Raw genomic sequence first — 27,874 nt, 5'->3', positions numbered from 1 at the left:
TATGATGAAGTATATCAAGATAAACAGGCCAAAAAGTGCCAAATACATTTTCATCTGCCAATTTTGTCAGCATGGTATCATATGCACAGAAAATCTGCATTTTCATTAACTTGTAGTGGTGAGTTTTCAGATTGTTATAGTTTACTATAGTTATAGTTTATTGTTATTGTTATAGTTCACCAAGCTTTTGCAATGGATATGTATTCTAACTGTACATCAACGAAAAAAAAGTTACTAAACAAATTTTCCACTAATGAAGTAAAACATTACTCTAGGGAAATGATCAAAAAAACCTAACAGCATTTTATGTAATTACTATGTTGTGTATATCCGAAAGGGTATATGACTATAGGGGGAAACGCACCTGAACTAGATAGTCCTCCTTTTACTAGACACCTGTGACACCTCCCTCCCTGTGTCCTCACACCCAGCACTTGTGACAGGTGGAGTGCTATCCTACATACACCTATCGCTGCTCGCACTGTTGAAAACCTTTTCTAAAGACGTTTGTCCTCTCTCTCAAACATCACACAGACGTATCTAAATTAAAAGGCTGCTTACTGCTTAACACAAAAAATTCTGTATTTTCTGGATACTCTGAAATCTTTTGTTATTGTTTTTACTTATTACCATGATAAAATTCAATTTCTTTATAGGCTGAAATTTTACTTGAACAAATGAAATACATCTATCCCTTGGAGAAACAGGAGTTGGGTCCCTAAGCTGCTTTATCACTTATAATCTCAAATATAGTGAATAAGTAGCCTATAATAATATATATTCTACTTTCAACATATTTAGAACACTACAGGAGAAATATACATTTAACGTGTTTCAAACATCATCATTAAGAAATCAGTTCAATGTAATCCATTTTGTTAGTCAAGTCTATTTTTATCAAATTTATAAACACTGGTGTTTCCAACCAGAGCACCAAACACATTAACCAAATATCTATTCATTACAGCAAAACAGGACTTTGTAATACCTCTTTCAGTCTTTATATGGAGACACTAAATCTATTCAGTGTCTTCAACAACTGGTTATGGTCAATTTTAAAATTTCTAAGTACCGTGGAATGAAACTTTAGTAACCACAACTTTGGAAATTAAACACTAATAAATTCAATAATGTGAAAATTACTGTCTGGAACCACCTCAAGCAACTACCATACAAAGAAAGATAAACTAAACGGAATGTGACAAAACAATAATAGATGCTTTTTAAATAATCTTATCTCAAAAAGTACAAAGAAGTGGGGCTCCTGGGTGGCTCAGTCAGTTAAGCGTCTGACTTCATCTCAGGTCATGATCTCATGGCTCTTGAGTTGGAGCCCCGGGTAGGACTCGGTGCTGACAGCTCAGAGCCTGGAGCCTGCTTGGGATTCTGTGTCTCGCTCTCTCTCTGCCCCTCCCCCGCTTGCTCTCTCTCTCTCTCTCTCTCTCTCTCTCTCAAAAATAAATAAACATTTAAAAAAAATTTTTTTTAAAGTACAAAGAAGTAACCTCAGTTTAGAATTTAAGGCACCAAGTTAATCAGCCTGAATCTAGCTGGAAACTGTCTTTCCTCTTCAGTGAGAAACAGGTACTCCTGAGAAAGGGAGATAAACGTAGGGATGAGAGATAGAAACTGACTGCCTTCATCATGAATACAGCTGACAAATACACTTTGTTTCACCTACATGTTTAAATTCTTGATCATCAACCCAACATTTAAAAAGACAACATCTTACATTAAATAAACAAGATTTCCTGCTTTTCTTAAAAGAAAATCAGTGAATCTAGTAATCCTGAGCCTGACTGACCATGTGGCAACAGGAGATTAGAACACCTTCCTGTGCACACGGTTCCTTCCACACTGCATTGTATTACTCACTTGTGTTGACTAGATGGCAAGACAAAAGTTTGAGATCCCCAGTAAGGTGTGACAAAAATCAATTACAGTTTACAGTTCATAGGGCTGTGGAGTTTATTACCAAGCAAAATAACTATTAAATTCTGTAGGTTAATCATGTTTCTAACTGCACAAATATTTCTGTAGAAGATGACTTTTCCTGAACACAGTAATAACCTCACCACTGATACATATCCTCACATACCATCTCAGCCAGAATGTTCAGATGAAGGGTGAAGACTTCTGGCTTTTAAGCCATTAAATGATCTGCAAAATAACAGGTTTCCCTACAAAATAATGCTAACCACATTGGCATTTCTAAATAATTATCATTTGAAATTAAAGGTTCCATTTGTCGTATCAATCTGTACAGGAGAATATTCTCACTTAAAAACTTCTTAAAAAAAAACAAAAACATGAAAATTTCAGGGTGAGAACTGAGCTGTCAATGACTTTGTATTTGTGAACCATACACAGAAAAATAAAGATTCAGGGTTCTTGCAAAGGCTGGAGAAAAAGACAAAGAATGGAAAAAGAGGAGATAAATGACTAACTCTATTAGCTTCTTCTTGCAGTGTGTGTATATATTTTATTCTTCTTGAATCCAATGAAGTTTAAAAAAAAAAAGCTGACTTGAGTGTGCATTCATAAATAAGAACTTCAGGCTGAAAAAACTAACTCCTCTTAGGCCACCTGATCTAATCGACATGACTAGTAAAAGCCTCACAGACTCATCTTTCCTACCACCTCCACCACATGTGGAAAAGAGACCAAATTGTTAAGATCTACTTCCTCTATCAATCTGATAAAATTATAGGTTTCTTTTCTTTCTTTTTTTAACATATTCTACAATTAAATAATGGCTATTGTTTTCAAAGAGAATTCCAAGGGAGTTACTGATAAGGACGCGTGCCATCATGGCACAAAGTAGTCCGTGCAGCTGCAGTGTAGACGCGTATAAACACGCCTGGCTAACAAGTCTACAAGGAAGAGTACAGCATTAATTCCCTGAATGGTGAATATTCACAAATTGCATTTAAAGACAAAAAAAACACACAAGGGAAACATGAAATAAGCTGAAAATGTACAAAAGAGCTTGGTACTTACTTATCAGTCATTTCAAATCCTATTTCAGCAAGTGTAAAACTGAGATAAATGAAAACTATTCATGAATTACAGAAGGTCCCCTCTACATTCATTGGTTCTCCAGCTCCTTTTGCCAGCATTCAAAAACAACAGGTGGGAACAGAGAGCTGAGACTCCTGTGCGGTCAGAGGAGCCTGGCTGCCCACCTGGAAGGTGAAGGGAAAGAGTCTCTCCAGGTTTCCTGGATGTTTCGCTGCTCGGCTAACACAGGAGAAGGGAAACCTACCACAGGCCCAACAACTTCAGCTTCCTGACTTCTTACCCTCCTCAGCATAATCTTTGCTAAGAAAGAGATCCTCTCCACCCTACAATCCCCTTTTAAATCAAACACATGCAACATACAAACATATATAATTTACACCGTAATTTTCTTCCACAGTACGCCCTTAGAAAATACTCGAATATTTAAAAGAAAAGTTCCTTTAATGCTTGCTAGAAAGAAATGTGGCCAAAGAGCAGCTTTTCCGTAATTTTTCAAACTATCTTAAACAGTACATTTTGTGTGTGTGTGTGTGTGTGTGTGAGTATACATATATATATATGATTCACTTTATACCATCATGATCCAACTATAAACCAAGTCCTCAAATTGAAAGAAAAAGAAGGGACAGCATCACAATCTCACAGGTGAGTAAAAGAAGGTAAAATAAGTTCAAAAATACAAACAGGAAATCAATTCTGTAAGTACTGGTTTCTGCTATGTGCATTAAATAGTGAAATACATGTTTTAGAAAGATAGTCCTGAGTGTTTCTTGATTATATAATTAAAGTTAAGAAAATCAGCGACAAAGAAATAATAAACATTAGCCAATACCCCTATACATACATGCAAAAATATAAAGCAAAGTTTCAAATGGTCAAATAAAATGGCTACAAGTGACCTAATTCTTAATTTTAGTGCTCTCTACATTTGGTTTGATGCTTACTCAACCGTTCACAAATGCATACTAGATAAACTTTCTATGACATGCACATCAAAGCTTACTGGCATCCAAAAGGTATTTCATACATATCTCTGATATAAATACAATGTAGGCTTTTAGATCATTTACACCAGACCTTATAAAAAAGTAGAACAAAGCATAAACAAACAACTATAAGGACTCATTCTAACTCCAAAGCCCATTCTTTTCACTACATTATGCCATTTCTCTGTCCATTACAATTAGTTACTATTACAATTAGAGACACCAATGACTACATCTATACTTAAATAATAATTTTTAAATATTACCTAGGTAACTGCAAGGTTTTTACATTCATTCACAAATAAAACTCCATAATTTCTAATTTCTGGTGAAGTGCATTAAGCTCTTTGTAACAAACATGTTAAAAAAAATTTTTTTTAACGTTTTTTATTTTTGAGACAGAGAGAGACACAGCATAAACAGGGGAGGGTCAGAGAGAGAGGGAGACACAGAATCTGAAACAGGCTCCAGGGCTCCAGGTTCTGAGCGGTCAGCACAGAGCCCAACGTGGAGCTTGAACTCACGGACCGCGAGATCATGACCTGAGCCGAAGTCGGACGCTTAACCGACTGAGCCACCCAGGCGCCCCTGTAACAAACATGTTAAATCTGAGAGTAAAAAAGAAGTTACATCTGCTACAGCCAACCTAAAGATATTGCTACTCTAAAGATGAGATAGTTTGAGAATTAATAAAGATAATAATGGGGGCAGGCACCTGAGTGGCTCAGTAGGTTTATCACCCAACTTCAGCTCAGGTCATGATCTAATGGTTCATGAGTTCAAGCCCCACATCAGGCTCTGTGCTGACAGTTTGGAGCCTGGAGCCTGCTTCAGATTCTGTGTCTCCCTCCATCTCTCTGTCTGCCCCTCCCCCACTGTGCTCTCTCAAAAATCAATAAACATTTAAAAAATAAAGATAATAATGACAACAGATTTGAGATGTAGCCAATGTTAAATCTATGAATTCATAATGATACGAAAGAAAAAAAAAAACAGATCACCATTAAAATGTGGTAGGGAATCAACTCATTCTGATATGTGGCCAGAATCAATCACATATTAACTTTCTATTATACTAACATATTATACTAACACATACTAACTATACCATTGGGTAATCAAAGATTTTTAAAGAAATATTTCAACTCATAAATGAAGGGATGATAAATTCAGAATATCAACATTTTGCATAATGAATCCAGGCACTGAGCATCAACAGCTCACATTATAGAAACAGAAACGATTGGTATTATGTGCTTAAATCTTAAGTGGCAGGCTTGCCCCCTTCAAGAAAAGAACCTGTGATGGATGACGCATCTAGATCCAACTATCAATTTACAGAAAATACGGAGGACAGAGGAACCTGTTAAGGGACCCCACAGTGGTGCAATCAACAAATTCAGACTGCTAAAAACTCCACAGGACAAATAACCAGATTTCTTAACAAATAAATTGCAGAGGAGAAAAATGGGATGGAGGAAGTACCCACAGAGTAAGTGATGTAGCTCACAACTGTAGCATGTAGACCTGATTTGAATAAACTGTGTGTGTGTGTGTGTGTGTGTGTGTGTGTGTGTGTGTCCGTCTGAAGTGGAATAGAAAGTCTTAAGTAGTGACTAATGAATAATTATTGTTACTGCTATTATTTAAGGGAGTGATACCACTACAATGGTGATGTTTAACAAAGTTCTTCTGTTTTATAAATACAAAATATTTAGGGATAAACTCTTATGTCTAAAATTGCTTCGAAAGAGTAGAAGAGGAGGAAATGAGAAGAATGAGAAATGAAACCAGATTAGCCATGAGCAATGAATACACGAGGGTTATATTGTCATGTTTGAATATTTGCAATTCTCCACATTAAAAGGGTAAACAAAAAATACTGAGAAGTCTTTTCATTTTTCTTTGGAAAGAGGTCATGTCAGCATGTGGCATTAAGTATAATCTCTTCTGGGATTAAAAAGGCCGCGGCTACACAGTCACATAGGACAGCTCAACAGCCATGAGGGCCCACACCCTCAACAGAACACATTTACCGATATTTCAGTTTTCAAAAGAATGGATGTCTCTTGGTGCTAAATACACGTGCCTGGCAAAAAGCTGTCGAGAACAAACACTTACCGGCGTGACTGTTGAAATGTGCAAAGTTAGCAAAATTGGCTGTGGCCGTTGACTGAGGCGCTGGAGCAGCAAAGATGTCTGAGCCAAGATCACTTAAAAGGTCAAACTGCTTCTTTTCCTGCTGCTGCCCTTGAGAGCGACCTACGACAGGGGACTGCACACCACACATTAACGATACAGAGCTTCCAGTCAGATCTGCCACATTTTTGTAACACTCTTTCCAATTCACCAAGCTTAAAAGGCAGTTGAAAGATTACATAATCTTTTATTTGTAGTTTTGAATACCTTGGTATTTTTTGAAAAGCACCAATTTTCCACATCTATTCCCAAATCATCTCTCAATTTTAAATACAGAGTCAAAGACAAAGAAACGCTGTATTGTAACAGCTGTTACACCTCAGAACACAAGCGAGACGTCCTGCTAGGAGAGCAATAATAAGACTTTCACAGAACACATCCTTTCTATGTGGGGACAGTGCCTTTCTCTTCAGCTTTCACTCAAACCTCTTGTGACAACTGAGCAATTTTATCCAGATGTCCTCGTATGCATCAGTAAAAGGGGTGGACTTGAATTCCAACAGTACTGTGCCTCAGAACCATTCTTGGGTAGGACAAACGCTGTCGTGCCAGATCAACAAACCGGTCACAGCTCAGAAAACTGTCACAAAGTGCAGAAGCACAAGCTTTTTCACCAACTTCTAAAAAGCCTTCAGCCCGTTTAGTTTTTTAAAATAAGGCATGTAATGCAAAGCCACCTGTGTTTCGATGATAAGCATGCTTCACAATGAGGCAGGGGAAAAATTCTACTACTTAAGAAATCCTTTCTTGTAAAAGGACATCACAGAGCCTATACTGTTCTAACTCTGATGGTCCCCAGAGTCCTGTTTCACTAAATGTAGCTATAGGACAGACAGCTATTAACAGTGTTCTGTGTACCTTTGCAAACCTGTGGAGCATTCAAAGAAACTCGAGCAAAAAGAGCAAAAATATGCACATCCCAACCACTTAACCAAGACTCTCTGAATGCACTATCTGAACCACTAGCTTGCTGTATATGACCACTAGGACATAAAGCTACTGTCCTAAAGAATTCTCAAGTCCGTGATACTCAATCCTCCTGGAGCAGAAGTCTCTGCGAAGATGGGAGACCACTCACCTGACTAGGTGTGCCCTTGTTTAAGTGCAGTGCTGGTGCTGAGTCTCCTAAAAGAGACTTCAGGGGTTTGACCTCAGGCGTGCTGCTCGTGCTACTGGCAGACGACCCTGAAATAGACGCATGAACTGATGCCACCACCTTGGCTTGTTCTGGAGGGACATACCTAAAACATATGAAAAATTCAACAGGCACTTAACCGAGAAAACTGCAGGGAATACTAAAACACGATAAACTTAATTTTAATTTCTTGTCAGACTATGTCGACATTACTCTTATTTCAAAACCCTCTTAGAATTGACAGCTTAAGACTGCACTTAATTGAAGTACTCAGACAGGCTGATACAGACTATGTGCAAAACTTGTTTCAATTATTTACTTATAATTTTTCTAAAAAAATATATATCATAAATAACTTTTTTAACAACAGAGGGCCTATAGTTAATCATGATGAACAGTTAAAACTCTACTTTTTAACAACTAAAGTATAAGATCATGAATAACATTTGGGAAGAGAGCAAAATAAAGAGAAAGCATCTATTACATTACAGTTAGTAGTCTAAAATACAAAGGTCTATTACAAATCTAGAAGAATAAGATCAACAACTCAATTTCTAAATAAGCAGAAACAATTCCCAAATGGAGACACAGAAATGAAAACACTTGCAACCTAATAAAAATGCAAATTAATATATCATTCACATTTGCTCTGAGCATAAATTTTTAAATTTTGTAACTGCCCGCTAAAATACAGAAATAGGTATGTTGTATCTCAGCAGTACAACTTCCAGAAACTCATCCTTAGGGATTAATTGGATAGGTGCACACAGATACATGTACATGCATGTTATCACAGCACTCTTTATAATTTCAAAGAACTGGCCACATATCAAACATTCATCAGGAGAGAAATATTCAACAGATTCAGCAGATTATGCTAACATCTGTATAATAGAATACTGCATAGCCACTCTGTTTGGACAAGGAAAGATGTCCCTAAGACTTCCAGGGTCTTTCAGGTTTGATCTCATTCGCGTAAGTACAGGATTTACCGGAGGAAGAGAGTGAAGAAAACTAAAGAGAGGCAGTAAGAACATAATGCCCAAACACTGGCAACGCTAATCTCCAGAGCTAGGATCACGTAAGAGTTTTTGTTCTATTTCTGGGTTTTGTCCCACCCTGCCCTTCTCCCCAACACCACCCCGAGATCACTTAGGGGACACAGGAAAACAAAGTGGTTAAGGAGCACCTACGTGTTCTAAAGACAGAGTTAAAGTTCCAGCTCTACCCCTGGAAACCTAGCTATGAAACCTAGGGCAAACTACCCCAACCCTTTGTGCCTCCGAGTTTTCATCTATAAAATGGAGACATGGTTGCTATGAGGTATAACTGAGTTAACATTTATTTTTCAAGTACTTACAACAGTTCCTGGTACACATGTATTAGCTACACAAGTGTTAGCTATTTTCAATTCTATGACAGTGACAAACAATACAACTGCTTTGCCGTAACTTGGTATATTCACTGATGGGATCAATTTTTGAGCACAGTCAAGTCTTACCAAAGGATAAAACCAGATAATTGTATTTAGTTCAAAACACTCACCTGACTAAAAGTAAAGAAGTGAAGCTTGTATTGCACAGGAAGTGAGTTTGAAAACTGGTCATACAATCTCAAAACCCCTTTAGATCTACGACAACAATAGTCTCAATGTTTTAAATACAGTTGCCTGGACTGAGGATTTTCAGGGAGACTGCATTTGGACAGTGCTTATATCATGTTAAAAACCCACTGCACTGCTCTCTCGTTACATGTCACAGGTATGTGCAAGTGCTTAAAATCCACAGAACCTGGTCCACCTGAATGCTGGTCACTCCCTCTACATGCCGAGCATTCAAGTTTGTAACTGTATTATTCTTGCTATTACTATCCTGTTTCTCAGGACAGAAAAATAACACAAATTGTAATTATTTGAGGTTTACAGTTACTTGAGTTATAGTTTGAATTAATAATTTATCATCATCACGACCATCATCATCATTATAAATGCAAGGGATGGAAATTTATGGTTTTAAATCTAACAACTCTTACTCATACACACTTTCTTTTGCTAAATGAAGATAAACTATGTAAAATCTTAGCTAAGTTCTATTCAAACTAACTTGCTGAGTTGGTAAAACTGTTGGGAAAATAAAAAATTAGGCTATAGCTATGTATGGAGAAAGGTTTTAGTATAGGATACAAGGTCTTGGAAATTAAGAACTGAAAGGACAGAAAGTTAATCACATACTTCATTTTAAGAGACTCCTTTATGCCACCGTGTTTCTACTATCAGCCCACCCTCAAAGATTTTCTTCTTTCTTGAACTAAAATTTTACGAGCATGCTTTTATCTGCATTCATACCTAACACTACCTAGTGCTGCTAAATGTAGCCTGCGCTACAGCTGATCCTGCCTGGCAAAAAGAAGTCTCCTTTCGAGAACAGTTAAGAATACAGAGTTTGCAGAGGAAACGAATTAAAGCAACTTCTCTCTGTTGCTCACTGAATGAAGGCGGAGATATCTCACCTATAACCCACAGCCAAGTAGTCCTTCAGTATTCCCGGGGTTAAGCCATTCACTTCCACCTTATCTATTCCCTCTATTGTGACTCTCTCCTTTATTTTCTTAAGCCCCCAAGAAGGAAATATACACTACTGAATAATAGGTCTTAATAAATTGAATTAAATCGTGCTCATATAACTAAACATGAAGAGTCCAAGGTAGTTGAACAGTAGCTTTACAGACACATTTCCTGCTATGCTTTTTAAAGGGCTGTACTAGCCATATGTCCAGCCTGTTTTAACTTCTTTTTAAAAATTGACATCTGATGGATTTAGTTAGGGGAGCATAAACGCTCTCTTCTTAACCAGGGAGTAAAATCATTTCTTGGGTGAGAAGTGAGGATATTTTGGGCAAAGACCTACCACAAAATGCAATTATGTGGATGGATTACTACACAAGAGCTTTAGCATACTGCTTAGTATATAAAAGATACTAAATAAATACTTGCAAAATGAATGAAGATTTTAAGAAAAGAGGCTATATGAAACTAGAATGTCTTGAGAAGCTAGCAGGGCTAGAGAAGGATTAGAAGGAAGGATCCTTCGCTTTCCAAAAAGGGTAGGAGGCCTGGGAATAAGGAACCGGCTGCTGCTGGGCACAGATGACTTAAGTAGAGTCAAGGCTTTTCGAAACCAAATCCAATAAAATGCCCAAATATAAGGAGTATCTATCTACCTACATACCTATTTCCTTATTTCCTATATAACTATCTCTTTCTTTCCATCCTTTCTTCCTTCCTTATGTCAGATTAATCTTACCCATAATTAATGTGATTTTTGGGAGCCTTTGTTCTAAATACAAACTATTCACTCACCATCTTTTCTTTTCATACTTTTCTTGTAGGAACTCTTTCACTTTTTGTGGATCCCTGAAGTCTGGAATTGCTGAAGATCTATCATCAAATAATCCTAGCCAAATCTGTTTACAGACCTTTGGAAAGAATTAAAAAAACAAAAGTGTTAAATTCAACATCTTCACTTAATGAAATTTTAAGGGAAAATTATGATTCTTTCAAAAAGCTAACCTACTTAATACCACTGCTTTCAATGAGAATATTACCACAAAGAATGAACTAAATTTATTTTAATATATTCCAGTATGCAGTAAAATCTTAGCAACAGCATCATAAAGAATAACACCTCATAGGGAAATGGGATTTGAATGGATCTGGGCCTTTTTGGTCTTGGAATGATCTTAAACTGTAAGCCATGAGCAAAGTTGTGTTACCTTGATAAACCTCAGTTCCCTCACCCCATAAAACAGAGGAATTAGACCAGGAGCAATTTCATGGATCTTTGACAAATTTAAAAATCAACCAAAATAGGGCGCTTTGGCTGGCTCAGTTCGTAGAGCATGTGACTCTTGATCTTGGGGTTGTGAGTTTGAGCCCCATGTTGGATGAAGAGGTTACTCAAAAAAACAAAAAAAATCTACAACAACAACAAAAACAAATAAAAAGTACTAGAATCATACATAATTTGAGCTTAAAGTACAATAATAATAATAACAAAAACACAAGGCAGATACAACTCTAGCTTTATAAGTACCTCCCATGCTTTTTCCCACTAATGGCTAAAAAATAAGAATCTAAGATATTTAACATTTTAGAAAAAAACCAAAGAAATGAAATGATGCAGAACTCAAACAGAACACAAAGAGCAGAGAACTATAAAGAAAAAAATTAATAACATGGACTTCAAAATTTAAAGCTACTCTTCTTGGGGGTGCCTGGGTGGCTCAGTCGGTTGAGTGTCTAACTCAATTTCGGCTCAGGCCATGATCCCAGGGTTGTGGGATCAAGCCCCAAGTCTGGCTCTGTGCTTAGATATTCTTAATGCTTAAGATATTCTCTCTCTCTCTCTCTTTCTCTCTCCCTCCCTCTGCCCCACTCACACTCTAAAATAAAAAAATAAAAATAAGTTAAAATAAATAAATAAAAATAAAACTTGGTCTTCAGGGCACCTCAATGGCTCAGTCAGTAGAGCATATGACTCTCGATCTTGGGGTTGTGAGTTCGAGTCCCGTGTCACGTGTAGAGATTACTTAAAAAATCTTAAAAAAAAAAACAACCCAAAACTATCGCTCTTCAAAAGACTTAAAAAGAAAAAATGAAAAGGGAAGCCAACTGATAAAAAGTATTTGCAAAATGTGTTAAGATTTTGTGATCTAACGTGATAGGAACTTAAAGCAACTTGAATCCAAAATACATTTAAAAATTCTTAAAACTCAACTATAAAAAACCAGTAAGAGTGGGCAGGGAAGATGAACAGACACCTCATGAAAGATATACACAGCAGCCCAGTATCAGCACTGAGACCCACTACACAGGCACCCACAGATACCACTAAAAGGCCCAAAATAAAAAGACCATATCATGTGTTTGGAACAACTGGAACTCTCAAGAAGGTTAAAAAGGTACAATCACTCTGGAAGACAGTTTACAGTTACTTAAAAGTTAAATATACACCTACCATATAACCCAGCCATGCCTTCTAAGTTATTTACCCAACAGAAAGAAAAAACCTGTCTACACTCAGATTTGTACACCAATGTTCACAGCAGCTTTACAAATGATAATAACTCCAAAGTGAAAACAACCCAAATGGGTTCATCAACAGGTTGAATGGATCAATTTTAGAATATCCAAACAGGATACTCTTCAGCAATGAAAAGGAATAAACTATTGATACAAGCAACTACATGTGGAGAAGTCAGATTCCCCTCCAAAGTACATACTGTATGACCCCCCCTCATTTAACTTTTACAAAGCACAACTTTATCTATAGTGACAGAAAGCAGATTAGTGCAAACATTACAAACGGGCACAAAAAAATTCTTCGCGATAATGAAAATGTATGCTGTCCTATTACTATAGTGATGGTTTCACATAGGTCAAAACTCATCAAAATTGTACACTCTGAATATATCCAAGTTATTTTAATTAATTATTCCTCAGTAAAGCTACAAGAAACCAGTCCACAAGCTTCCAAACTTGTATCATTTAAAAAATTAACCAATTATGACACTGTGAAAAGCACACAGTATCCAGCTTCAAAAAGCCCCCCAAAACTCGAGGAATCAGAGAATAAATAAAAAGCAGCATTCCTCTCAATCGTACCTGCTCACTGAAATGGCAAAGAGAGAAAGAAGAACCAGAAGAAGGACTTGCCCTCTTCCTCTCTCCGTACCCCAATCATGCTTCAAAACAATTTTTCTTGTTTTCTTGTTTTCCCTCCTACTCCAGGCTCAGTGCAGACACTGTAACATCATTAAGGCAGTGTAGGTGACACACATGAGCCCTAGGCTAAGGCACAAAGCAGTACAGTGGCAAAGCCCAAGAAGTACACCCAGAAATGGTAATGCAACTTACTGCCAGAAATGCTGTCAACCCTGTACAGGGCCAGTTTCCCCACTGACTATTTAGCAACTTAAAAAGAACCACATGGGACTCTCCTTAGAAACCTGACTGATGATTCTCCGAAAATTTAATTTTGAAAGATTCTGTGGCTGTGCAATTACATTTATAAAGGAGGGATTGGAAGTTTCTAGTTCTTCTCTCTCAAAAAGTCCCAAATGAGAAAACAACAGACATGGTAATTATTTGCCCAAAGCCAAAGAATTATTAACCGTAACTGACACAATTAGTTCAGGACACTTCATGACATTTAGTCTTTGCGCGCTAAAAATTCCTAAGAACTATCATATACAACTTTTTTTTTTTTTAAAGTTCATTTATTTAGAGAGAGAGAAAGAGAGCGCATGCAAGCACAGGGCAGGGGCAGAGAAAGGAGAGAGAGAACCCCAAGCAGGCTCTGTGCAGTGAGCACAGGGCCTGAAGTGGGGCTCGGAACTCACAAATCACAAGATCGTGACTCAAGCCAAAATCAAGTCGGACGCTCAACCGACTGAGCCACCCACATGTAACTTTTTCTAACTGAAAACAAACAGTGAACAAATAAACATACAAACAAAAAGGAGATGGGCTGACGACACATCCCCGAGTTACTGTCTTGGCACTCATTCATCACGGGGATGCGAAGCGAAGATGAAGTGCTTGGCGGTAGACTTTACAGGCATCTGACAGCAGCAGCCAGTGGGTATCACTCAAACTTCTGTACTGTTGCAGTTCTCTGTCCCTGCTCTCTGACAGGAAAAATCTTTAGTTCTTATTTCTCACTATGTTGCCCCATAATAGCTATTTCCTATTATTGCTCAAGATCCTAACCATACCTGCCACTCATGTCAGCTTAAGTTGTACCTAAGCCAAGCGGCTCTCAAAATGGATTTCCCAAGTCCCTGGATCCGCAGCATCAAGGTGACCTAAGAACTTGTAAATGCAAACTTTCAGGACCCACTTAAGATCTACGAAATCAGAACCTCAAGGGGTGGTGCCCAGCAATGTGTGTTTCAGCAAACCCTTTGGGGGACTGTGAAATTGGTCAAGGTTTGCAAACTGGTGCGTTAGTAAAATCTAGGCCAGCAAATGGAAACTTTCTTTCCATACATATACTACATACAGTTTCCGGTTATTTCTCAAAATTATGAAATCACTAATCCTGGTATCGGGCAAGATTCATTTAACAGAGACAGTGTTCCAGGGACACATCCGGGAAAACACAATGTCAATCTCTTTGAGACCGATTCATATTTTCATCCCTGAAAAGCTGGCTTCTGTTTCAACCATTCTACTAAAATTGCTCTTTCAGGTTTCTAGATTTGCTGAAAGAAAAGCATACAGTTCTTTTTGTTCCTTTTGTTCCGTTAGTAAAATAATAAACAGGATCACCTGAAAAGGAACAGTTTTTCAAAGCTGAAGGAGAGTGGGAGAGTGAATTACTAACACAGCAAGCAGCACTGAGGACTCATGGAGATGAGTAGTAAAGTGAATTAGTCTTAATAGTTGTGTTTGCCTCCAGCCTCATCTGCCTATTTAGGTACAAAGTAGTTGAGTGACGACGGCTTTCAAGGTAAAATACGACAAGTTAAAAAGGAATGGTTATAACAGACCATGAAATCTAAGGTAAGAAAAACAAAGATATGGTGAGGATGATGGCCAAGAAGTTTAGCCTCAGTGGGCTGCAGTCCTGATGGCTGTGCCACAATTGTTGGGATTTAGAAATTAAGAGGGAATGAGCTGGGAAGAGAGAAGTGGAGGTGGCCAGAGACCAGGATGCTTCAACTTGAACTCTGAGAGGTGATTCAGTTATTGATAAATAAAAAGTCTAAAATAAGATGAAGGATTATTGGAGGTAGGAGGTCGAGGAATTCAGGAGGCCAAATTATCTATTATTATGATAATCATGTGGATTATCTATGCGGACAGTGAGACTAGAAGAAATGATTAACACTAGGAGAAAAAAGACATTACATAAGGGGCTAAAATCTAAAACGAATGAGGGGTATGACTGCAATAAGAAGCCACAGCAGGTGACAAAATCTACTGGCACGAGAAACATGGTGCTGGGGGACCAGAAACACCACTGAGGAGCAAGAATGATACCTAAAAGCCATCATCTGAAAGAACTGCACTCATGACGGAATTGGTGTTGATAATCTCTTTTAGGGAGGTGGATAATCAGTTCTAATTATAGAATAATGTGATGGTTGGGGTAGTTCAGAGCCTGGACAAGGGGAACCAGACAGCCCGAATTTGAATCCCAATTCTGTTCAGTAATGGAACCTGCTTCACAGGGATGGTGGAAGGGTTAAAGGAGTTAGTAGGGGGGAGGGGGGGCGGTTTCCATTCCGGAACAGGGGTACATAATGAACTTTAACTAGTACCAGTTATTATTACTCTCAGAGGTGGGTTATGGAATAATGAGGTAAGCAAGCACTGGGAAGTAGGTCCCCTCAGGAACACAGGAAACTATGGGTCTCCCTTCTATCCTGCTGCAGACAGAATCAAAGTGGTCTTGATTTAAAAAAAAAGAAAAACACAACTCCCTCCTCCAAACTTCTATAGCACTTTGTATGTTTTACATGAGGCTCATTACCAATTGCCTCATATTTGAATTACTGCGCATGTGTCTCATTTACTTTCGAATTCCCCACATTGCTTAAAATAATGGGTTGTGCCACATTAAGTGTTCAATAAATATACCGGTAATGCTGAAAAACACACTTCATTTATCATTTTTTTAAAACAATTTTTTAATATTTATTTTTGAGAAAGAGAGAGAAGAGACAGAGTGTGAGCAGGGGAGGGGGAGAGAGAGAGGGAGACACAGAATCTGAAGCAGGGTCCAGGCTCTGGGCTGTCAGCACAGAGCCCGACGCGGGGCTCAAACTCACGAACCAAGAGATCATGACCTGAACTGAAGTCAGACGCTCAACCAACTGAGCCACCCAGGTGCCCCTATCATTTATTTATTTTAAAATTACACATCAGCCAACAAGAATAAGCCTGTGAAATTTTCAAAATAGTTTTTTCCTTATTCTAGTGCAAATCCACTTTAGAATTGTAATCAAAATAGCCACTGACATAATCTAAAATACTTTAAAGTATCAGTCAGGGTTGCCATAGAAAACAGGTGGCATGCTCAATTCAAAAAATTTGAAAGAAAGTTTAATAGACTATTTACAAAGCACAGGCAGGTTGTAAGGAACTCACACGTGAGAATACTGTTCCCCCTCATTCGTAACAGCTCAACCCCACCCACTGGCAGGGGAAGGAGAGGAAGAGGTAACCTTAAGACGAAGAGGGCTAATTGATGGGAGTCTGACCTTCAATGGAAGGATGCAGAAAGGAGACAAGAAATCCCACATGGAAGAAGAAAGTAAGTATTTTAACCTCTCCCTCCTTCCTTTCTTGCTTTGACAATGTTCCCCCATCAGCTCAACCCAACTGGAAGCCAAGAGTCAAGAAGGCCCATCTGTGTATCCAGACAAATGAGCAGCCTGGAGCCAGAGCAGGGTAAAGACCAGAGCTAGAAGGGCAGATGGAAGCCATCCAGCACAGCACCTAAATCACGATAATAAATACATGTGGTGCAAGCAATTTCACAAACTCAATTACGGACGCCAAAGATAGGAAACATCCATACTAATTCTCAATTGCTCATATAAAAAAAGGAAGGATAAGGAAAGGGTGCTGCACCAGGCTTGAGAAGGAAAATAGATAAGGGTAGAGATTACAGCTTCCTAATCCTCTCAGGGACAGCAAAACAAAGCAGAAATTTGTGTGAGTGGCAATTTACCTTTATTCTGACAAACCCTTGTTTTCATAAAAAGGATAAAGAATAAACATTGTGACTGGACTCTGTTTGCAACCTCTAGGTAAAAAGATAAAAAATAAGAAAAGGAGGGGGTGCCTGGGTGGCTCAGTCAGCTGGGCATCCAACTCTTGATTTTGGCTCAGGTCATGATCTCATGGCTTCTGAGTTCGAGCCTAGAGCATGATTGGGATTTCTCTCTTTCCTGCTCTTTCTGCCTCTCTTCTCTCTCAAAATAAATATATAAAGTTAATAAAAGAAGGAAATGACAGAAAGATGCTCTGGAATTAAAGAACCTTTTTTCATTAAATCCATCTACATATATCCAGCCAGATTTCAGACTATTTTGCCCTCACTCCTTAGTGGAGAGGTGGAGGGTTACTGACTCCCTAAGATACAATCGCAGCACTTGCTAGTACTGCCCATAAAATACAGAAACAAATAACTGGAGGCCTCAGAATTGAAAAATTCATGAACAAGTAACAAACATCCACTCTTTGAAAGCACAAAGAAAAACTACACAGAAAAAAATACGAACAGAAATACAATTAAAAGCTCTCTAGAGAGATACCATGTAACAGCAACATATTATTTAGCGCTAAAAGAAAAAACAATCAGGTTTTTGCTTTAATTTGCCCTAAACATCCAAAATCAGAAAAATATCCCAAATATATGTCATGACCCAAGTTAAATACTGAAAAGTACATTATTAGCATTTCCTACATTCATCCAGCCTCCATTAGCATGACTGTGCTCATATTTCTAGACTGATCGGTATTTCCCAGTTATAGCCTATCTGAAGGATGTGTATCAATAACGCTTAGGGAAAAAAAGACACTACCCATACACCTTATGCAAGAGAAACAGTTCTCCATGTATCTTTTTCAGACTGTATGTTATAGTCCATCTTAAAATTTGGTTTTAAAAAATGTGCAAGAATTAGAACCTATGCAACTGATTCACTGAAAACGGGCACACACAAGCTTTATGTGCAGATCACTAAGGCACCAGAGCCTTTGTGAACCAGACATATAAATGGATACATGAGGGAGCAAGACTTCCATCAAATCCAATTTATTTAATCTTAGGGTTTTTGTTTTTAATCTAAGCATAAACTACCTTATAATGGCTTCCTTAACATAAAAATCAAATTCTTCACCTATTCAGGCCCCAAAGGAGCCAACCCCTGATTACCTCTCCAGACTCCTTTACTATCATTACTCTTTCCAGGCCACACAGGCCTCCTCAGAAAGTCTTCCCTCAAAAGCCAATCCCACGGTGGGGGGCAACATCTCCCACACCAAACCTCACCTGTACGTTACTACAACATATTATTTTCATGCCCTTTATCTCACAGCTTCTAAATGTAAAACTCACGAGGCAGGAACCTTCTCTGATTCACCACTATTTGTATTCTCGGAGCCTGACACATAACAGACACTAAAAAAATCACCTAGCACATGAACGAAAGCAACTTCCTAACAGTGTTGAAATATAGGTACTTAAGAAATTCTTTTTTCCCTTAGTTCCATCTGAAATATACAGGCTGACCTAGAACACTTAGCATACTAACTTATTTATGCAGAAGTAATAAATTCACTGATGCGAATTCTCACATTCTGTCTAGACCAGAGGTTGCTAGCAAAACACACCTCACAAGCTAATATCTGGCCTTTGGTGTGTGTTAGCAGCTGAAGTTTCACTGGGACACAGTCCCGCCCACTCGTTTACCTACTGTCTATGCTGCTTTGTTGGGTAGTTACAACAAGGACGGTACAGTCCACAGAACCTAATATTTACTATCTGACCCTTTACCAAAAAGGTCTGCCAACCCCTGACTTTAACTGCAACCATGGACGTTCTATGATACCATCCCAGCACCCAAAAGTAATAACGATTTCAATAGGATATAATAAATAAAAGCCTGCTGTTGAGGCAGGTTTTATAATGTGTATGGGGAGTAACAGAGATGAAACTAACATGAAAGAAGCCTTTCCCTGGAGGAAGTACTTTCCAAGAATGAGGACTATGTAAGGGCCAGTTTATTCTATGGACCCATTCACTAGTGAATAAAGGAGAAAAAGTACCAGAGTTAAGTTTCAGGTAAGGATTAATGTATTTGACACTTGTTTTCTACATAACTGACAAGTACAAACAAATAGAAGAGATAAAAGCAGCAAATACTCAAACACTAGAGAGAAATTAAATGCAGTGGTAAGAGCAGTAAAACCTACTTGCAAGAATCTGCAGTTTGTGCAGGAGACCAGTAGCTGTAATTCAGAAACTTACCGTGCAACTTAGTAAAGGGCAGTATACGCAATGCACAGCACACTCCCATGCCTGATTTCACTTAACATCTCTAATGTCAAATCGTGTTCCAGAGAGGTTGCAAAGAACAAAAAACCCAGCCACGCTCGTTCAGATAAAACAAGGAAGCATACAGCAACACCAAGAAAACAAAAACTTTAGGGGAAACTGAGCTGCAAACAGAAAAAGCCATTTGGGACCTAGGTAGTCTGAGAATCTGTTTCCTAAGCCCCTCTCCTCCCCACCCCCCCAAACACACAGTTGATCACTTTTGCTTCTCACACTATGTCTAAATGCCTGCTCTTGCTCATCTTAGTACACTTTTTTTTTTTTTTTTTTCTGTTTAACTTGTTAAGACTGCACATGGCCCAAGTACATCCTGTCTTTTTGGTTTAAGTGATTCATCATTTGAATCCAGCCTCTGTGAACCTTAATTCAGTTTCTTATAAGAGGGAGGATCAGATTAGTCACTGGCCCCCAGGGTTAGCTGTCCATTCCTGGTCCAATAAGCTATGTGTTTTCTGTCTTTATTTTGTGGTTTTTCCAAGGCAGGGAGGGAGTCTTCCCCCTTTGTTCCTTCAGCAAAGCATGAGAGCTTGGTAAGCACTCCCCAAACCTAAACACACGTTATTCATGAATACGCTTTGTCAATTATAAAAAGCTTTATAAATATAAAATTTATTGTATTAGTGAAGTCACATTGGTTTCAAGTAAGATTATCAATTGTCCTCCTTTCTCAAACTAGTATGACTATGTAAATTACCCTGTATGGGTAACAAAACAATTGTTCTTTCAATTTTGTATGCTGCCTTTAATAAGCTTCCCAGTTTTAGATAGTTAAATTTATCAATATTTACTTTGTGGTTTTCCATTGCTTTTAGCATATAAAGTCCTTACACGTTCAAATGTTAAGTAGTCAGCTATATTTTCTATTAAATTTTACAGTAATCACTTATGTTTTTTTATTACCTACCCTCAAGCTTACAATCCTTAAACACTACAATTCAGTTTGTTTTTTAGTTATAAAATAATTTGTTTTACAGCAAAGTTGCAAGTATAGTAAAAAAGAACTCCCATATACCCTTTACCCAGTCTCTAATGTTAACATTTACTTTATCATGCTCTCTTTAGATAAAATTTTTTCTAGGCTTTAAATGGTTTAGAACCTTCTCTTCCTAATGTCTACCTCCTAAGAACAAAGACATTCTTTTATATAAATGTAAGCAAAACTATCTAAATCAGGAAATTTACACTTTATTATTCTCTAATCCACAGACTAGCCAATTATCTTAATAGTGTCCTTTAGAACAAAAGGAAAAAAGGTTCACCGGGTAAAGAATCTGAACTGTCCTGCTGCCTTTAATCTGGAACAGTTCCTACAAGCGTCTTTGTCTTTCATGACCTTGACATCTTTGAAGCGTATAGGCCAATTATTTTGTAGTATGCTCCTTTATTTAGGTTTTCTCATGACTAAACTTATGTTATGCATTTTGGCAAGGAATACAACCTAAGTGATGTTGTATCCTTTTCCGTGAATTGTATCAGGAGACACATGATGTCAATCAGTCCCATTCCTAGGTGATGTTAACTGACATATGCCAGATCTCTTCATACTAAAGTCACCATTTTTCCCTTTGGGATTAAGTATCTTGGAGGGAGATCCTATGAGACATTTTCTATATTTTTGCTGCTTTCTTTGTGCTTTAAAATTTTAACTCTAAAATACTTCTGAAATTAATTTTGGTCTACCGCATCAGTTAGCACTCAGACTTTCCATTTACTGAATAACCAATTCCTTCCATACTTAACTGCTAAAATGTGTTTATTTTATAGTAACTTTATACACTTAATATATATAAAGATCATAGCACGTCTAAGGATCTAGTCTGTAGATCTGTGCCTACTCTAGTTTCGGACTGTTGTAATTACTCCAAGTTTATATTGCAAATTATTGCCTATAAACACAGAGATATATTTTTAGTGTCTAAGTGGAGCCAATCCTATTTATTACTCTTTGGTTTACAAATTCCTCCCAGATAATTTTACTTCTTTGTTTTAGAATCATTATCTAAAAAGGAGTAGAAAACTCCTACCAGTGTCTTGGTTCCAATTGCTCTACACTTAATTTGTGAAGCCTTCATAAATCTTAAAGCACAGCGTTCTCATTCCCAAAGACAGTTATGCATATTATAAGCAAGCCTGCCAAAAAGGAAAGATTAACCAAAGGTTTACGTTTCTTTCTCTCTACAGAGTAAGTTTTCAATTTTGACATTTTCCAGAATATTAACAAGAACAAACAAGGTACTGAGCAAGAGAGCAGAATGGGAAAGGTGACCTAATCACATTTCCTTCAGAACTGAATATGAAGTACAACTGTATTTACTTGTCACAATATGCAATAAGAACTGTTTGTGGATTATCGATGGCTTAAGGATCGCACCAATACCAGTGAATCACCTCTAACAGGAACACTACTCATTGTTTCACTCAACCGAAAGCTTAACGATAGTAATGGATTTGTACTGACACTCGATTGTCTGGTTGTCCTGGTGACTCAAAGCCTGCATTTGCCAGGCAGCTGACTGAGGCTGGGAATGTAGCCTCTGGCTGAGGAACAGAGAGACTAGGCGGCCCAAGTGCAGAACAAGCCTCGGAAGTAAACCCGATCCATACCACAGTCTACGTGAAGTAATCATGAGGAAAAGAAAAAAACATTTCGTTTTCTTTGAACATTTGTGAGTACGTGGGTGGCCCACAGGTTAATCAAAAAGAAAAGAAAAAAAGAAAAAAGGAAAAGGAATATTCAGGCAAAGCTCTTGTCAGTAAAAATGAGATGTGCAGAAGAGGGGAGTTTTAAGTAGGTTTCCAAAACAGATTATCTCAATGTCCAAAGGGAACAATTTGACCACCAATAAGAATAACTACAACAGACTGAAGCACATCAAATAATTTCATAATATTTAGAAAAAAACCACATGTAACTGGTCATTGTTGGAAGATGTTTTGGAACTCATTTTGAAAAAAGTTAAATATTGAGAACCACATATAGCTTTATGTGCACTATATACCTGATATTCATGACTAGTTTTAATGTACTTAAAAAAGAATGATAAAAGTACTGCACATTAATGTAAATTTTATTCAAATAGCTGTATTTTCTAAAACCAAAAATATTAGTGAAAAAGTTTTACATCTTTGCAAATTTCATGAATACTTGACTAAATAGAAGATAACGGATTTCTCATGTGCCTCTGCATTTTGATGTTATGTAACTTCCGAAAAACTCCACCGTACACTCAGAGAATGAAAGTAAAAACAGCCAATCAGGTCTTCAAACTACTATTAAAAATGTTTGATTTTACAGAATCCCTGAAAAGGTCTCCAGGATCTCCAGTAGAACCCCAGACCGCACCTGGAAAATCACTTAGTTAGAAGTCACCACTTTACAACCCCAAATCAATGGATATAGGAACGGAGAACTACAAGAACAGCCCCTGACATAACCGTGCCACCAAAATATCTCTCCATGAAAGAACACAACACCCAACCCGTGCAACACCGGGTCTTCCTCTTTTTCCAAACTAAACACGAATCTTAAGACGCTACTAGATCCAGCTACCAATTTACTGGTAACTACGATGACTGAGGAACACCGACACTACCATACGGATCGAATCAGCAAAATCCAAACAGTGGGAAACTACTGAACAAATGACTGGGCTGGAGAAGCGAGAAAAGGGGAGTGGGGGAGGGCAGGGGAGGTGGGAAGAGGAAGAGAGAGAGAACCGGAGTAAGCAACTGGAGGGGAAATTCCTAGAAAACAAAGATTTAACAGGCAAGCAAAGCAGGTACCACTTCTGGTAATGTCAGAAGAGCTCACATTAAAACCCAACTCTCCAACAGATGACTATAAACTCTATGTACATTATAAAAACTACCAGAAGACACTAGGGAACAACCAAAGCAAACAGAATGTTGGAAAGGAAATTAAGCATTTGCTGTTTTTTTTAAAGACATGGTCAGTAACAATCAGAGTAGTTGCAGCAACTACAAAAACTGGAAAGTGAGCAGCAAATCCAAGGAAGGAGAGAATCAGGGAGTAGGAGCCACAAAACTCTGCCCAGGTCTCTGGCTCACCCTTGACCTAGGCATGTGCGGGGCTGACTCCAAACCAACTCAATTAAAGACTAAAAGAACTAAGTGGAGATTTTAACTGGTATCTTCCATGAGAAGCAGAATTTGCTACAGTAAAAAGGAAACAAAAGAAACAAACAAAACCAACGCTTTTGGAAGGAACAAGACAGAATCCAGACGCTCTACTATGCACCATTTCCAGCATTCTGGATACAATCCAAAATCACTAGATATACACAGAAACAGCAAAGTGTGACCCACAGTCAAAAGAAAAAGCAACCAGTAGTGACACACCTGATGTGACAAAGACTTTGGAATTGGTAGATAATGATTTAAAGCAACTTGTATCCCCGTGTGCAAGAGCTTATGATGAATAAAACTATGAAATCTCAGCAAAGGGAACAATTACAGAAAAGAATCAAATGTAAATCCTAGAACTGGAAAAGTATCTAAAGAAAAAATGGTCAAAATGTTAAAATAATTTTGATGAAGACAAATTCACAGATTAATGAAGCTTAGCAAACGCCAGGAAGGATAAACACACACACACACACACACACACACGCTCGTGAAACACACATGTGTATATCATAGTTATATCTAGAAAAAAAAGAGCTTCAAGATGGCCTATTGCCATAGAGCAACAACAATATAAAGATCAGATAATGCTCTTTTCAAAGAAGAAGAAAGTATTACCAGAGAGAGAGAGACTGTATATGACAGAATGTCACCTTTGTGAGGAGGACATAGTAATAATAAATACTGGCCCCTAACAAGTTTCAAAATAAATAAAGCAAACAATAAAACAGGGAAAAATATACAAATCCACAATCATTTGTTAAGTGCTCTAACTGATAAATTACCTACACGAAATCAGTAAAGCAGACCTATAAGATCTGAACAGCACTATCAATCACAACCTATAACTGACATTTATAGGACACTATACCCAGTAACTTCAGAAATACATTCTTTTCAAGTGCACATAGCACGTTCACCAAGAGAGACCATGTGCTGGACATAGAACAGGACTCAAAAAATAAGAAAGGGTTGAGAAAACATATAGAGAATGTTCACTGACAAAAACAGAATTAGAAATTGATTATACAGTAAGAGATCTAGAAAAACTCCAAATATGTGGAAATTAATCATTTCTATATAATCCATGGATCAAAGAAGAAATCATAAGGGAAACTAGAAAACATTTTAAACTGAATGATAAAATACAACGTATCAAAATTTGTGCAAAGCAGTTAAAACAGAGGTTAGAGAGAAATTTACTGCTTTAAAAGATTAGAAAAGAAAGCTCTCCAATCAGTGATCTTAGGTTCTATCTTAAGCAAAGAAAGAGCAAATAACCCAGAGTAAATAGAAGAAAAAACAAAGCCCAAAATTATAGAAGCTACTAAACACATTTAAAAGAAGGCTCTCATTAACTTTGTCAATAAATATGACAACTTAGGCAAATTTCTTGAAAAATACAATTCATCAAAACGGATACAAGAAACAGATAATCTTAATAACCAGTGATCACTTTCACTCTCTGCCCCAGTGACACTCAGATCCCAGTGTTCCTTTCTGTCCTTCTAAAGAGCCCAGTCATCTCAACTAAAGCAGCTGGCCAAAGATGACTGAGTCATCAACTCCCACATAAGATTCTAACACTTGGTAGCAGAAGCTGCCAACAGGGGAAGGGGGTCTCCATGTCAAACAACAGTACATCACCAAGTGGGGCTTTTAAAAACAGGCAACAGGCCAAATCTGGCTGGCGCGGGGAGTGAAGGGGGCGGGCGGGGAGCAGGTACACAGTTTGCCAACTCCTGATATACAATATGGAGAGGAATCTTCAAAGAAAAGGGAAATTGGAGGACTTGCACTCCCTGACCTCAAGACTGACTTCAAGACGGTATGCTACTGGCATAAAGGGCAATGAATGAATGAATGAAACTGAACAAAGAGCCCTGAAACATACTCGTACTTACATGGTCATTTCATATTTGACAAAGGTTCCAAAGTAATCCATTGAGGAAAGTGTTTTTACCAAATGGAGCTGGAACAACTGTATACATTCACAGAAAAATACGAACCTCAACCTCCAGCACACCATATACTAAAATTAATTTGAGACTGATCATAGATGTAGATGTAAAAGCTAAAGCTTTCAAAGCTTCTAAAATAAAATGAGATTATGATGATGACAGTAGGCAGAGACTTCTTTAGAGCCGAGAAAGAAGAAACTATAAAACTAAAAACTGATAAAATTCATCAAAAAGACAAATTTTGGCTTGTCAAAAAAAAAAAACAACACTAAGAAAATAAATGAGAAAGCCACAGACTGAAAGAAAATACTCACTAAACCAGTCTTACGAAGAAAAATGAACAAATTCTGATATATTCATAGAACAGTCGTAGGTAATAAAAAAGGAACAAACTACATGTAGCCACATGCACAACTCTCACAAGAAGTCTTATGCAAAAAGCACACTTTATTAAATACAAACAAAAATCAAAACAGTGGTTGCCTCTGGAGAGGGGAGACATTAAGTAAGAAGAAACGTTGGGGCGCCTGGGTGGCTCAGTTGGTTAAGCGTCCGACTTCGGCTCAGGTCATGATCTCGCGGTATGTGAGTTCGAGCCCCGCATCGGGCTCTGTGCTGACTGCTCAGAGCCTGGAGCCCGTTTCAGATTCTGTGTCTCCCTCTCTCTCTGACCCTCCCCCGTTCATGCTCTGTCTCTCTCTGTCTCAAAAATAAATAAATGTTAAAAAAAAAATTTAAAAAAAAAAAAAAAAAAAAAAAAAAAAAAAAAAAAAAAAGTAAGAAGAAACGTCAATGTGCTTTATCTTTGCAGAGCTTTGGGTTACCAAAGGGGATGCATTTATCAAAACTCTTCCCAAGGTAAGATTGTTACATTTCCATCTATGTCAATTATACTTCAATTTTTAACAAATATTGAATTCCAATTAACGATCTCCTGAGGATTTAAGGGGTGATGTGAACTAATGTTTGCGGCTTACTTTGAAACGTAAGAAACGTTAAGTGGAATTAACTAATGGATGGATACACAGACATGTGTGAAAGCAAACACAGCACAATGTTTACCATACCTGCACAGTTTTTCAACTTTTATGTATATTTGAATGTTTCATAATAAAAAGTTGGGGGGGGCGCCTGGGTGGCTTAGTCGGTTAAACATCCGACTTCGGCTCAGGTCATGATCTCACAGCCTGTGAGTTCAAGCCCCGCGTTGGGCTCTATGCTGACAGCTCAGAGTTTGGATCCCGCTTCGGATTGTGTGTCTCCCTCTCTCTCTGTTCCTCCCCGACTCGTACTCTGTCTCACTGTCTCGCTCTCAAAAACAAACAAACAAACAAACAAACAAATAAAGTTGGGAGGTGGAGGGGGCAGAAGACAGGCAGATCTGGCCATTGTGCCGTGGCTTTGAGACGATGCTGCCAGGGGCATCCATGAAAAGGGGTTCTGAGAGACAGTGCAGCATGTAGGTCAACCTGCAAGCCACTCACACTACCAGAGACCCCCCTCGCCTGCAGTGAGACCTACAGCAGCAGCTGCAACAGAAGGTAACTGCTCACCACCACCCCATCCTTGCAAAGATCCCAGAATCACAGACTGGTATGAGGTTTTCCTTGGGGAGCTGGTGGAGCCCATGGTCCAGTAGAAGACTGACAAGACATCATCTAAATCTCTAAGAAGTTCTTGCTGGGTGTGGCCTTTGCTTAGTCCTACCCAAAGCTGATACTGCCTGTGCAGGATGACTTTAATTTCCAGAAACAGAACCAAGAACTCCTCGATGTCATCACCAATTCCTCAAAAATCTATGGGCCCAGAGCCTGTCTCAACTTTCTTCTTACCAGTTCATAAAGCACCCCACAACCAGACGGCATCCTCTGTTGCCAAGATGAATGCCAGGTGCTGTCCTAGAAGCCAAGCAGACTTCCTGCTCTGGTAAGACTCAACATCAATCGTGAGGAGCCTGAGTAGCAGCTGATGCTGAAGCACAAGAGACACAGGTGGAGGACTAGAACTCAGATGTGCACCACAGGGCACTTGTGCAGCATGTCTGACTGCTAGGTCTAAAGTCATCTGAGCTGTTACGCTTCCCAGGGACTTAAGGTGGCCAGGACTCACCCCGGATTACAGGGCATCCAGCCCCAATGATCTGAAGCCCCAACTCTCCTGATGCAAACCTGGCTCTATCCCACAATCCAAGCGATACAGTCCAAGAAGTTGCCTGTTAAGACTGTGATCATCTAGCTTCTGACCGTTTATCAGCAGGTTCAGTTTCAAAACCCATATTAACCACTCACAGCAAGTAAG

General features: G+C 38.3%; 1 protein-coding gene across 5 annotated transcripts in view; it reads right to left on the bottom strand.

Moving 5' to 3' along the window:
- The window catches only part of AGFG1 (ArfGAP with FG repeats 1), a 72,846-nt gene that overhangs the window by 18,946 nt on the left and 26,026 nt on the right, over positions 1 to 27,874 (bottom strand). For 4 of the 5 annotated variants that reach the window (XM_042950359.1, XM_042950360.1, XM_042950361.1 and 1 more), the window contains exons 3-5: positions 10,700 to 10,815; positions 7,285 to 7,447; positions 6,129 to 6,282 (exon numbers count right to left, since the gene is read on the bottom strand). In XM_042950359.1, the coding sequence (XP_042806293.1) occupies positions 6,129 to 6,282; positions 7,285 to 7,447; positions 10,700 to 10,815 (433 nt within the window). Of the gene's footprint in view, positions 1 to 6,128; positions 6,283 to 7,284; positions 7,448 to 10,699; positions 10,816 to 13,850; positions 14,577 to 27,874 lie in introns of those variants that run through there. The other variant, XM_042950362.1, reaches the window with a different exon arrangement.

The sequence above is a fragment of the Panthera leo genome, chromosome C1, assembly GCF_018350215.1.
Source record: "Panthera leo isolate Ple1 chromosome C1, P.leo_Ple1_pat1.1, whole genome shotgun sequence".
NCBI lineage: Eukaryota > Metazoa > Chordata > Mammalia > Carnivora > Felidae > Panthera > Panthera leo.
The sequence above is the reverse complement of the archived record's forward strand: the minus strand, read 5'-3'. Positions and strand labels throughout refer to the sequence as shown.